Source organism: Rousettus aegyptiacus, unplaced genomic scaffold, assembly GCF_014176215.1.
Source record: "Rousettus aegyptiacus isolate mRouAeg1 unplaced genomic scaffold, mRouAeg1.p scaffold_m13_p_1, whole genome shotgun sequence".
Lineage (NCBI taxonomy): Eukaryota > Metazoa > Chordata > Mammalia > Chiroptera > Pteropodidae > Rousettus > Rousettus aegyptiacus.
In genome coordinates, this window is record NW_023416284.1 from 176,955,258 (window position 1) to 176,968,565 (window position 13,308).

The 13,308-nt window shown below is 48.2% G+C and overlaps 1 protein-coding gene across 2 annotated transcripts in view; it reads right to left on the bottom strand.

Moving 5' to 3' along the window:
* CNKSR3 (CNKSR family member 3) overlaps nt 1–11,832 on the bottom strand; it is a 77,077-nt gene extending 65,245 nt beyond the window's left edge. The window contains exon 1 of one of the 2 annotated variants that reach the window (XM_016156321.2): nt 2,086–7,502. Coding sequence is in view for 1 of the 2 variants with exons in the window: in XM_016156319.2 (XP_016011805.1) it covers nt 11,643–11,694 (52 nt within the window). In the remaining variant the exon portion in view is untranslated. Of the gene's footprint in view, nt 1–2,085; nt 7,503–11,642 lie in introns of those variants that run through there. The other variant, XM_016156319.2, reaches the window with a different exon arrangement.
* Between the last annotated feature and the right edge of the window lie 1,476 nt (nt 11,833–13,308).

Here is a 13,308-nt window from a genome sequence, read left to right on the forward strand (position 1 = left end):
GAACTGGTCACAAAGCAAGCCGAAAGGCTGACATATCCCGTCATTTTTGCTGAGAAGTCTGCAGACTGCGAGTTGGAATGAGTACCACTCCAGTTTAAATACTAGAGTTAGTGCTTTTCTTGTCTGGTTTCCCAATGCAGAACACCGTGAACGCAGAAAGGTCTGAACAACTGGTACCTTACCAACTCAAACAAGAACCCATAAATCGGCACAGACACTTGGAACATATACCCTAATTTCTGTCATACATGAGATCTTTCTGTGCAAACAGAACAGCTCCTGCCAGGGGTCAACACCACAGAGCCAATGGCAAAATCAGCTAGATCAGGAGAAGACAAATTCCTGGTTTTACACCGAAGAGTAACTATCCAATAGTCTGCCAGCTTCATCAACATAAATGAGTATTTCTGACTTAACAATGCCTTCGTGTAATTACACACCGCAATTTTAGAAATAATGGCGTTAGTTGAATAGCAAAATCAAATTATAGTTAACAAACAGATTTACTAAATAGTTGATTAATTAGTATATAGCTCTTTGTATTCAGAGAGGTATGTTTATAGGTATGTTTCTTATTTGGACAATTAACATCTGACCATGGCTGTCCACAGAGGGTACTGTGGTTTTATGCCATAAAGCGGGACAGTTTTCTAAAAATTGGGAAATGTTACATTCGAATCCAGATTCCAGCTTCATTTGAGAACAACAACAAAAACAAAAAGCAGAAGACCTGGCAACTGTGGGTGCAGCGTCAGCAGAAACTGAGCAATGAACGTGTCTTTGTATTTGCCACAGTCTCCACCACTCCCTAATGCTCACACGCCCCACATTTCACTCTCCAACATTGTGGGCCTGGCCCCTGAAGGCATCTGAGTGTGCAGCTCCTATTGCAAGTCTCAGTGCAGTTCCTGGTCTTCAGCCTGTTCACAGCTTTAGTATCATTTTTATGTTGAACTCTCTTTGGCCTTTGCCAACTGTGTGTGTGGAGGGGGAGGTTCTCACACCCCATCTGCCACTAAGACAAGAGAGCTTTGCACCTTGAGCTGCAACATGTTTGCCATCCCTTTGCTGTTTTTCCTTCCCCCCCCCTTCTCTTTGCAACTGCATGTATCCTGCAAAGCCAAAACTTGAGCTCTAGCAGAGAAACTATTTCTCTCTCTCAAAATGGAATGGGGGAGGGGGTGTTACATTCTGTTCTACTAGAGCGAGGTCTGGAAGTTCCACACAAAACCTGAACAGGTCCTTTCGGAGACTCCTCCTGTGTTGTCCTGGGGCTGAGCACTCATAGAGGAACAGCATAAAAGGACCCCAGGGCCTGGGGTGGCACAGCCTTAACCTCCCTGCCCTCCCTGCAGAAAGGACACCCCCAGACCGGGGGGTGCACTAACTCATCCACTGACATACACAACAACTATCCCTACTGGGAAAGTTCTTCCCCACCCATCATTATGAATTAGCCAAAAACCAGCTGTAGACAGGATCGTGGGGATAGCCTGCCTCATACCACATAGTTTTGTACACTCCACAGAAGAGCCAAAGACCAGTACTTCTCAAATTTTAGCCAGCACCAGAATCGCCCGAGGGACCTGTCATAGTGTGCTGGGTCCCACCCCCGGAGTTCCTGATTCTGTGGGTCTGAGGTGGGGCCTGAGCATTTACATGGAGTGATGCTGTTGCTGAAAAATTAAGTTTAGGAACAAAAGTGACGAGATGTTGGGAAGTGCCACAGGTATGTGGCTGGGAAATCTCAGTTTTAAGAACACCAGGATTCAGACACAATCACCACATACTTATAGTGAGTCAGATACAATAGTCACATGTTTACAGTGCTCATTAAGCTTCCTGATTAGACAGTGCCAATCAGAATGAAGAATTTCTCCACCTCCGACGAGGGTCTTTCATTACAAATCAGCTCTTTATAAGATTCTTCAACTTGGCCTCGGGGTACTTAGAGCCAAACCACTTCGTACCGTATGTCACTCTCCAGACGTCTTGCCAGCAAAGAATATTTACGGTTTTTTAAACACTTATTATGAACAATTTGGGGCCTTAGTGCAGTCAGTCATTTTCACAAACGCTGCTCACAGTCATGTCATCTGCTCAAGGTTAGTTTAAGACTCGAATTGGAATTCGTGTTAAGACGGCGCCGACAATTTCAGCAGGTGTCACGGTCACGACGTGAAGTCTGGTCCACTCTACACAGTCAGCTAGCTTTCCTCTCTCTCTCAAAGATCAAGCTCTAGGTAGTCCTAAAGATGCAATAATGCGAAATCATCCTGAGAACATAAAAGTTTGTTCAATAAACACAGGTTAAAGTTGGACACAGAGACACGCATACACACACACACACACACACACACACACACACACACACATCCACTCCTAAACCCAAAAGCGCTGAATTTCCCCTGTGCTGCAAATCTCTGAAAATAGGAAATAGAATGTTTCCTTTCACTAAAAAGGTTTTCCTCAGGAAAGCATGATTCAGATTGCCATCATCATGGCCTCTGCTGATGGATAACACGCAGGGGTTTTCCTCTAAAAGGACTGACAGCTCCCTTAGAGGCGGGGAGACTAGGTATGTGTAGTGAGAGAAAGCATCCAGGTGATTCTAAGACTGCCTCCCACTCCATCCTCCTCTATTGAGAAGTGGTAACTGATTTTAAAGATGTGTTTAACTCTTTATCTGTTGAAAATTTCACAAAATACCATCTATACAAACAAAAATGGCTCTGTTTTCTAAAGCCAAATTAAGAGTGTCAGTGGAGTAAAATATTTTAAATCAGATCTATCAGTCCCTTTGACTCAAATTTTTTATTTAACTTTTCATACAGAAAGCTTTCTAATTTTGTCAACCTACTGACTGCATTCTAAAGAACTGTTTGCTCTAATAAATACTACTGCATGCGCCCTTGTGATCCCAGGGTTAAAAACTGTTCAATCAGCTATTTGATGTCAAAGAAAACAAACTAGACTAAGTCCACTTTCACAAAAACCCTATTCATAGATGAATAAACAGCTTCAGAAACTGTAGCTCCCAGCAAAACGTGCCAGAAAAGAACAATGATGCGAACAAAGCAAGTGAATGCAGAAAGACAGATTGCTGCTTTCCATTTTAAACGACAAGAGAGGAATCAGGATGAGGGGAGGGCAGGGAGCGCTCTTACCCTGCCGGGGAATGAAGTATATATACATCTATATCCACCCCAATTTCAAACATAATTTTAGAATTAATGGGATGTGAAGCTATCAATGAACCAACTGTACCTAGAACTTGGCTTCTCAAATGCTGGATGCACCAACACCTTCTTCCAAGACACCATCATCTCCAGAACATTTCCACGCTTTCCAGCTAGAAGCATTTATTTCTGCCCCAAGAATCCAAATTAGATCACGTCATTCCCCTGCTTTCCAAAACAACTCGAAAAAAAGTTGCGAACACCTGAACAAAACCTACAGGCCATTGCGTGATGTGGCCTCCATGTGTGTCTCTCTCCTCGGCTCCTCCCACCGCCGCTCCGCTGAGCTTGCTCTTCGTGACCCCCACTTCCTTCCCTCAACCGCTCCGAGCTCATTTGCACCTCGGGCCTTTGCACTAGCCGTTCCTTCTGCCTGCGGGGCTCTTCCCCTATTTTGCCAATGGCTGGTTCCACCTTATCATTCACGCCTCAATGTCACCTTCTCAGAGCGACCTCCCTGATGATGCCACCCCCAGTCCCTCACCTTCACATCTCTGCTCTACTTTCCTCTTTGCGCTCATCGGTAGTGGATACTTTCTTGTTCACCAGTTTTGCTGTAGTGGCTGTTTGTTGTTATTGTTGTTTTTCACCCCCACATCTACCGTATTAAAGCAGGGACCCAGGTGGACCCCGTTACCTAGAACACAGCTGGATTTCCAACACCTAGAATGACACCTGGAACTTAGGAGGTCCTCAGTAACATTCTTCCGACCAGAGTGGAATCTGTCTTCAACCTAAGTATTCCTCCTAAGCCCTCTCCAAGAGAGCCATCACCGTATCCTTCTGGGACCTCAGAGGAAGGAGAGGAAAGTGTCAAACACTGAGGAACACAGAAAATGGAGCTGATTTAACTTACTACCTACATGCTCATTAAAGAAGGATAGAATCGCCATACATTTTTAGTAAGTATGTGAAAGGTGACGATCAGCCAAAATGTTAAATATTTAAGCACAAATAACCCAATTATATATTAGCTTGAAGTTATTATGAATTAATCCATAATTAGTTTGTTCACATGTATATGCTGTGCATTATGCAAAGTACTGTCTCTGTATTACCCCTTTTAATTCTAACTAAAACCCTGTGAGTTGGTTATTTTCGGTCCCATTTTACAGATGGGAAAACTAAGGCAGGCTTGGAGAAGATAATTTACCCAAGGTTTTGAACCATTTAGTGACAGACGGAGAATGTGAATCCAGTTCTAGTTTATTCTGAAGCCTATGTATGTATCGATCACTATCTCTGCCTGACCTTCTCCCCAAAAGCAGTCAAAATGAAGGAGTTGTGAAGATCCAAAGGCAAGCAGGAAATGGGGCCATAAAAATGGCAGATACTGTTTAAGAAAGTTAAATGTATTTGTGTGGGTGTGTGTGTTCCTACCAAACAGAAATTAATTGTATCAGACAAACACTCTGCGACATGATGCTCAAAATAAAGATAAAAATTAGATTAAGAGACTTAAAAACGAAATTATTCTTTCCACTGCTGAGCTGCATTCTGAAACAATACAACCCAACAAACTACAATAAAAACTAATAACCGGTAGTAAGTACCTCAAATGTTAAAAGGTCAGGTCCAGAACATGTAGGGTCTTGCTTAAGCTGTGTAACTTTAAAAAAAAAAATGAAAAAGAAATGAAAGAAAGAAAAAGTACATGTCTCATGAATGTAAATCCTAAGAGATCGTAAGGAAACACAGAAGTGACAGGTTCTTTGAAGTTACTCCTTCCTGCCGATTAGGAGAAAACTGAATGTACCCACCTTGGCCAGAGACGGAACCAGGGGCTGGACGGAGGAGTCCCCAATGTCCCCAATCCCAGGCCTTTGACCTTGGATAGTCCATTTAACCTCCAAAGCCTCAATTTCCTCATCTGCAACGAGATGCACCCTTGCTCTGCACCTCTCGGAAGGACCTCTGCAGGGCTCGTGTTTATAAAACTTGCCTTAATTCATTAAAGACCTACATGACAGCTAGCTAAGCCAGTGGTGGAAACTCCAGAAACAGAACCAAATGAGAGTAAAGAGGCAAAGCAAGGGGAGAACATAAAGGTCCCAGAGCCGGAACGCAACAGGCCAGGAGCGGTTCGAACACCGAGGCGGGGGCGCAAAGTGGCGGGACAGGAAAGAGAGGTCCTCGCGGCTCTCCGCAACGACGTGGACACGGGAGGGGGGTGTCCGGGCGAGGCCGGGGAGTGAAGCGCTCACGTCCCAGGCTGCAAGGACGCAGAACTGAGACACCGGGCCTCGGCCGACCCATTCATTCAAACGCCCTGATCATTGACTCCTGAAATGACTCGGCGTCATCTTCCATCAACGATGAAAACGTCGTCGCACCCCATGTAGCCACAGAGTGAAAGAGGGTGTGTGACTGGCTAGACACCCATCCCACCCTCCAGGCCACCTGAGGATCCTGTGTCAAACCTCAACTGCAGTGCCCAGGCCCCCCACATAACAGCTTTCTTACCACATGTCTTTAAAAATGAACGAATGAATGAATGAATGAATGTTGTTATGGGAACACTTCAAGTCCCAAGGGGGAAAAAAAAAAAGATGTCAGGAATCTCAGAGGAAATGTCTCAGTGAGTTGGCTGAGAATTCCCTGATGCCGTTGCTAGGTGGTGCTTATAAACACAAGCACACGCCCTAAGATTGCCTTTTTTGCTTAATTAGTGGCCAAGCCACGCATCCTCAAATTAAGCGTCATCGCTGGAGAACTTAAATAAAATAGACTGAGGCCACGTCAGATCAGATAGCAGGACCTGCCGCCAAAGCGTGAAAACGTGTCTGCAGCTGCGTGCTCCAGCACTGGTTCTGAGACAGTAGTAATGAGCACACCGATCGCCCGGGATCCGGCTAAAATGCAGATCCTGATTCGGCTGGCCTGTGATTCTGGATGTCTATCTGCCGGGTGACACAGATGCCCATTCGTGGACCAGGGTCAGATAGGAGTCAGCCGCAGACAGCAAGAACCAGTCCTAATGCTATGCTCACTGGAAGTCCAGTTACAATAAGGAAAAAAAAAAAGTTGAGAAAATACAGTATAAATATACCCAAAGAAGGTTCGTGATATCGGCAAGAGGCATCTGTCACTCGGCTACCCCAGAACCTTCCTGACCAGATCCTCTGAGCGGCGGGCAACAGCAGGGAGATCTCTTCAGTGTGAAGGACCTGACTCCCTGGAAGGAATAATTTACGTCCTGGAGCTATGGGATGAAAGAGAGGAAGCAATAAAAACAAGGAGAGGTAATTTATCGAGAGCTTACAGAGATCACACGGTCAGGGGTGGAACGGGGATGCGAACCCCGAGTCTGAGCCCAGAGCCCACGCTCTCACCTCTGCGCTCCGCTGCCTGGCACAGGCCCCGGCCGTGGAGTGCTGGAGGGGAGAAGAGCGCCTGAGAACAACGCTACTCAGAAACGGGGGGCCCTGAGCACAGCCTCCCCGCAGCCCCCACACCTTGCTCTCTCTCCTCTCCGCTTTGGTTTCTTTGTTTTGAACATGGGCTCATAATAGCTGGCAACACCTCACTGGGTTTTCTGAGGATCGCAGGAAGAAGTCTCAACAAAGCACGTACGGCCCAGTGTCTGACACGTAATACATGCTTCGGTGACTGTTTTTCAATTATCGTGATGAAGAAAACTCCACTGATGGCGTCCAGGAGAGAGAACAGAACTGAGGAAAGAGAGGAAGAAAAAGAAGAGTTCTTGACCCGTGGCCGAAGGGCAGAACTACGACTGAAAAGGGAGAGGACCTCCCTTTCTCGGCGACTATAACGGAGAAAGGAAAACGTGTAACCTGACTGCGTTCGGGATTACAGAAAGAACTGGCCTCCGTTAGGACGATGGCGGGATGGGCTATGTCTGGAGTTTCCACCACTGGCTTAGCGAGCTGTCACGTGGGTTTCTAATGAATAAGGCAAGTTTTATAAACACGAGCTCTGCAGGGGTCCTTCCGTGGCTGTTCCCTTCACAAGCCCAAGAGGTGCAGAGCAACCGGCCTACAATGTACTGATTGATCTCTGTCGTTGATATGCAAATTCTAGCCCCTCCACGGCCAAACAGTGAGGCACTTTAAGACTGCTGACGTCCCCACAGTAACGGACATGACAGAGAAACACAACGCCCGAGACCAGATTACAGAGAACGCGCAAACACCCCGAGTCCCACAGCCTCGGGCCTCTATTCTTGTCGGTGATGGAGATATCGTGCCCACGTTAGCAGCGCCAGAAGCCGGTCAGAGAGACTTCTATTCTGGGATTAAAGCTGGTCTTATAGACGCACTCAGCACCCCCACCCCACCCCCACCCCCGGCCTGAAAGTAGAAACACAAACGTGGGTGGCTGCATTTTACAATACGTAAATCAAGCTTAGAGACCGACACCCCATCTAAGTTAAGGTTCTGACCTGAGAAGGCAAATAGAACACACTTTCTACAACAGGGCTGACCCAGAGGTTCACGGTAAGTGGGACATTGTGATATGTGTCCAACTTTGAGAATAATCTATGAATATCGGTACCTGTAAATTACCGTGCGTAAGATGCCACTGGCTGCCGACCAATGTCTACTCTCCCCTTCTTCCTCCCTGTATGCTAATTTCATTCAGGGTCAAAAAACAAAAACGACAGTGACCAGCCTCCTTGTTGCAGGGAAGTGGCCATGTGACAGTTCTCGCAACTAAGATTGAAGCCAAGTCATCACTTGATAGAGCTTCTAGAACTCTCTAAAGGAAGAGGCTTGGCCACCACCAGTCTTTGGTCTTCTCTAGGTCTCCCTGATCCTGGAGGTAGAGCAGCCATCTTGCCTTGAGGCATTTACGCCCGGGGCTAAGAATGGCCAAACAGGTTGACAGAAGGAGCCTGGGGCCCTAACAGTACTGCAGACCCCCATGTAGTCCTGGATTCCCTATCTCCAGACTTCTTTTACAAGAAAAATCAACACTCCCATTTGGTTAACCAACTGTAAACTGGATTTTCTGTTATGTGCAGCTGACCCTACTCTTCTCTGATACATATTATAAAAGATCATCTGCTTTGCAAAAGCCTTTACTGAATTATCCGAAAGGCAAGGTGCCATGAACTACGAATTAACTTGACTTACAAATACCTTTCCTGACATATGCCAAATATGTAGGATAAGACTCACATATACCAGACAGCTCTCACCCACTAGCACATGGTGTTAATCGTCCCGAAGGTCACCTCATCAATGTGAAGACCCTGGGAGTCTTCCAGGCATGACCCACACAAGAATCTCCTAAGAAGATGGAATGGAGTTTGACCCTGGGGTCAAACACTGCTCTACCACTTCCCAGCTGCGGTTTAGGTACTTAACCTTTCTGTGCCTCAGTTTCTTCAACTGTAAAATGGAAATAATAATTCCTGCCTAAAGGGTACTTGTGCATATTAAATGAGCTAATACTTGGACTAATACTTAGACCTGTGCCTGAAACATTGCTAATATTTAGTGAGGAGGTATGAATATGATGATAAATTGATGACGGTATAGCTAAAGATCAATAAAAATCAATAATAATAAAAGCCAGACAAATTAATTCATTCCGTAGATGTCGACCTTTCTCCTAATGCGTGCAGCCTCCGAACAACGTCAACAGGAGAGAAAGCTGTAGACTGTGGTCAGACTTAGATTGTTCTCAATCGCGGGCTCTCTACAGTGCTCATAACGATAGCCACTCTCACGGGATACCAAGAGTGGCCAAGTCTACACGAAGAGCTGCTTATCAGTAGGATATATTTATAAAATAGGGGCTGGGTAGAGACGTTAGCAAAGACAGCTAAAAATAGTCCTATAAGCAAACATGTTTGCCTATGTCAATAATTAATTAGAAAGTCAATACTTTCACATCATTACTATGAGAAATATTCAAGTGACGTATCATGCAATTTGGGAGCACGTAGCCTCTTATCATCTAAGAGTTAGCCACATACTTTCTCCTCTTATCTTTTCTAGATTCAAACACAGAATGTGTCCGGGTCACTCTATGAGGCTGTACTTAAGGGTCCAAAAGGGCACATGCCTTCTGTATAAAGCTGCCACGTGCTAACCACAGGTATGTAACCCGAGCCACTGGGTGGTTCAGTATCTTGGTGCCCTGAGCATAGGATCCTATGCTCAGGGCACCAAGATACTGAACCACCCAGTGGCTGTCAGGTCAGGAGGAAACTTTCCCTGGATGACAGCAATGTCAACCAAGTCACAACGTCCAAGTGATTGGATCTCAAAAAAACATTTTAATCAGCTCTTCCTTTTAAATGCTAAACAAACCTAACAGGATCTGAATTTACACTTCTCTCTCAATCCCAAGAGGAACTCAAAAAAAAAAAAAAAAAAAAAAGGGCAAGACAAATCTCGAGGGTGTAAAGATCTCACTCCATAATCTTCTTGTGTGCCTGTTACCAGTTTTCTGGTTATTGTACATTATCAAGTAGGCTGGCAGAGGCTCAAGAAAGCCAAGGCGATAAGTTGTAACCCTTTCTTTACTGGGGAGCGGTATCGGTATCGTGCAGTAGATATGTAAGCCACGAATGTATGCCGCGTGTGTAATTTTCTATTTTTTTAGGGGCCACATTTAAGAAGGTAAACAAGTTAATTTTAGTAATAAATTTTATTTGACCCAATATGCCAAAAAAAAAAAAGTATCGTGTCAACATGTAGGCTGTATCGAAATTTACTGATGGAACAGTTCACATGTACATATCACGTGTACTTTACACTTACAGAACATCACAATTCTGACTAGCCACATCACGAGGGCTCAGAGCCACCTGTGGCTACTGTTATACTGGAAAGAGCAGCTCTCAAGGTCAAAGACTGCCGAAATCATCAGTTTCTTAGGTTTTCTCTATGATGGACAGACAGGTAAAATAGATCAACCAACTCAGTCTGGTCAAGTCGCTAGCTGGAAAACCTGGCAGTATCTTGAATGGGGGAACAAATCCCATTTCAAAATAGGGTCTGGGTATTTACAGATTTTAAGTTGATGTTTTGTACCAAGCATTGATGATGCGGTTTACTTTTTCCTCAATGTACAAGTACTTGTTGTTTACATCTTCATTTTAAGTAAGAGCCCAGGAGATCTTGGTCACGGGACCAACCTCTTCTCAGGAGAGAATGCAGGAAATGGTCAGACATGCCCCACTGACACCTCCCATAGCCCCGCTCCACGTGGTCTACGAGTAACAGGCAAGAGAAATGAGATGCAGAGACAGATGATCCGTGCTCAGTATGCCCCAGCCATGGGTGAGACAGTTTGAAAGATGACCTCACCTTATCAGTATCACCTACCTCACAGACTCACTGTGATGATCAAGAGCAATAACAGAGAGAGGGCTCTTTAGCAAACTGTAAAGCGCTATACAATTCTAGTTATTATTGAGAAAGGACATCGTTCCTCACCTGCAAGAGCAGACAGAAGAACACACACACACAAAAAACAGTAACTTGAAACAGAGATGCTATGCTGAGCTGGGGGTGGGGGTGGGGCATGAAATATTGGTTGTCCTTGGTGGACTTCGTTCCCTTGGAATAGTACAAAGAGGTTTCAGGAACTTCTGTGTCCTCTCCCTCGAAATCTTGGTAAACAGTAAAAAGTAATCGCGACGGCTCAGGGAGGGTACAAGCTTCTTCTACCCCTGCTCAGTCACCCATTACCATCCCATTCCACTGCTTTTCCTCATCCCAAATACGGCATAACTCAGGACAGCGGTTCAAAACAGATTTCTTCTTCCCAGAGTTTCGATGTGGCCTAAAAATGCAGCGCTACCGGGGGGGGGGGGGGGGGGGGTTGCTGCCGCCCTCCCGAGCAAAAAGTCACCGAGCCCCGGGAAGCCTGGCTCACGGTTTCTCGCGGGCGCGAAAAGCTTCAACGTTTGGCTCTTGTGCCGCCCTCTCGCCTTCTCCAAAGAAAACAGAGGCTCGGCGAGCCGCCAGAGTCTCCTTCTACCTGTCCGACCGCCCCGCCATGCGGGCTACCGCTCCGGGCGGGCGGCATCTGTAAGAGGTCGCAGGGGAGTCACCCACACAAAGGCGCCTGGTGGCTCTGCGCTCCATGACAGGCAGCCCGGGCTCGGGCACCGCACGCAGGCAAGGCAAGGGAGGGCGCCCCCACGTCCCGAGACCGGCACCCCCAACCCTCGGCCTCCCTACGGAGGCCATCGCTACTCCCCGGTTTAAAGATGGGGCTCCCCTCGGCTTGCCACAACCCGCACCCCCAGAAACGGGCAGAAGGGCTAAGGGCGCACAGGCCCCTCGGAAGAAGTTTGCATTGTCACCGCGCTGCGCTCTCGAAATGCTTCTCGCCTGCAGAAGGAGCTGAGCACCCCCTGCCCTACGCCGCCGTTCGCCCCGTCCCCCGGGCTAGGGACGCCGGGGCCCCGGGCCCGCTCACCTCTCGTCCAGTCCACCACTTGTTTGGGGCTCCACTTGGTCACGGGTTCCATGGTCAACGGCTCCACTCCGAGCTGGGCTAGAGGCGGAGGGAAAGTCCTGCTGCCTGGCCCGCCGTGCCCCCCGGGAGGGCGCGCCCCGCGGCTGTCCCCGCGCGCCCGAGCGCCCGGTCAAAGCTGCATGGCCGCGGTCAGCGGGGCATGCAGCGCGGCTCGGCGGGGTCGGCGCGGCCCTCTCCCGGCACACGGGACAGCGTGCGGCTCCTCCGTCCAGCTGCAGCTCCTCCTCCTCCTCCCGCCGCCGCCGCCGCCGCCGCCGCCGCGGGGAGCCCGGCACTGCTGCGGCTCCCGAGCGATCGCAGCTGCGGGGACTCGGGGCTGCGACCCCCTTGGCCCCGGGCCCGGCCGCTCCCGGCCGCTCCTCCGCACCCCGGCTCCCGCTCCGGCGCCCCCTGGGCGCGGCGTGCTCTCCGGGGCCCCCGCTCCGCGCGCGCGGCCGTCGGCGAGCGCTCCCGCCCGCAGGTCCCACCTCCGGCGCCTCCCTCCGGGCAGCTCCGGGGCAGGCAGCGGCGCGGAGCCCGAGCGCTCGGGTTACAAAGTTTCAGCTCGGGTCGCTGCTCCCGGAATAAAAGCGGGGGCGGGGCCGGCGACCTAGCGAAACTCGTGGGAGGGGGCGGGCCCGTCCGAAACGGGCGGCTCGCGGGACTTTCTCTCTCCGGGACCTCGGCGCCCACGCGCGCAGCGTCCCGGGCCGCGCTTTCCTTTTCGAGGAGCGGGCTGGAGACCGCGGGCGCACCCCCGGGAGCCCGCTGGCCCGGGCGAGGCCCGGGTCCTGTTGGTAGCAGAGCAGAGCAGTCGGTCTGTCTGGGTGAGAGCAACCATACGCACAGACACACGGAGACGGCGACCTTCGTGTTCTGTTCGTCTTTAACGCTTTGTATCGCTATGGCTCTGCCATTAAGCCTTCCCGATTTTAAATTTCTTTAAGGCGAAATTAATTCTTTTACTTTGCATTTTGAGTGACAGAGTGGCCATTTAACTCGCTCTCTTAATCGTTAACTCACTGCAGTATCTCAACTTCGCCACCAGAATGAATCATAAGTGAGTAGCTTTTAGCGTTATATATTGCCGTATCATAGTATTTATATTCACGAAGTGAGCTAACGCTCATTTGGATTTAGTCATCAGTCGTGAAGGGAAGTTCTTAGCCACACACAACCCGCCAAAAAAAAAAAAAAAAAAAGCGTTTGCACAATTTCAGCACATTCAAAGAACTCAATCTGGACCAGAGTTAGCCCTGATCTGGGGGAAACTCCTAAATTCAAATATTTACCTCTCTTCTTTCAAACCCTCCCTGCATCCCCTCCCCCCCCCCCCAGTGATAAAGATTCTTTTGTCACTTATTAATGCTTCTTAAGTTCAATTATGGCTATTTATTTACATGATCCCTTTTGAGAGTGTTAACCCCTTGAAGACAGACTCTACCTGATCTAACGCTTCCTCTTCTCTCCCCGTTTCTACCGCCCAGCTGGTAGCACCTAGTACAGACTCAAAAGTGTGACTGGTATTTATTCATTCAATAAATATTTGGGAATGCCTCCTATGTGCCAGCCACAGCACTCGTTAAGTATTCGTCGAATTTCCGTGATATGTACTGTTTACACAGGT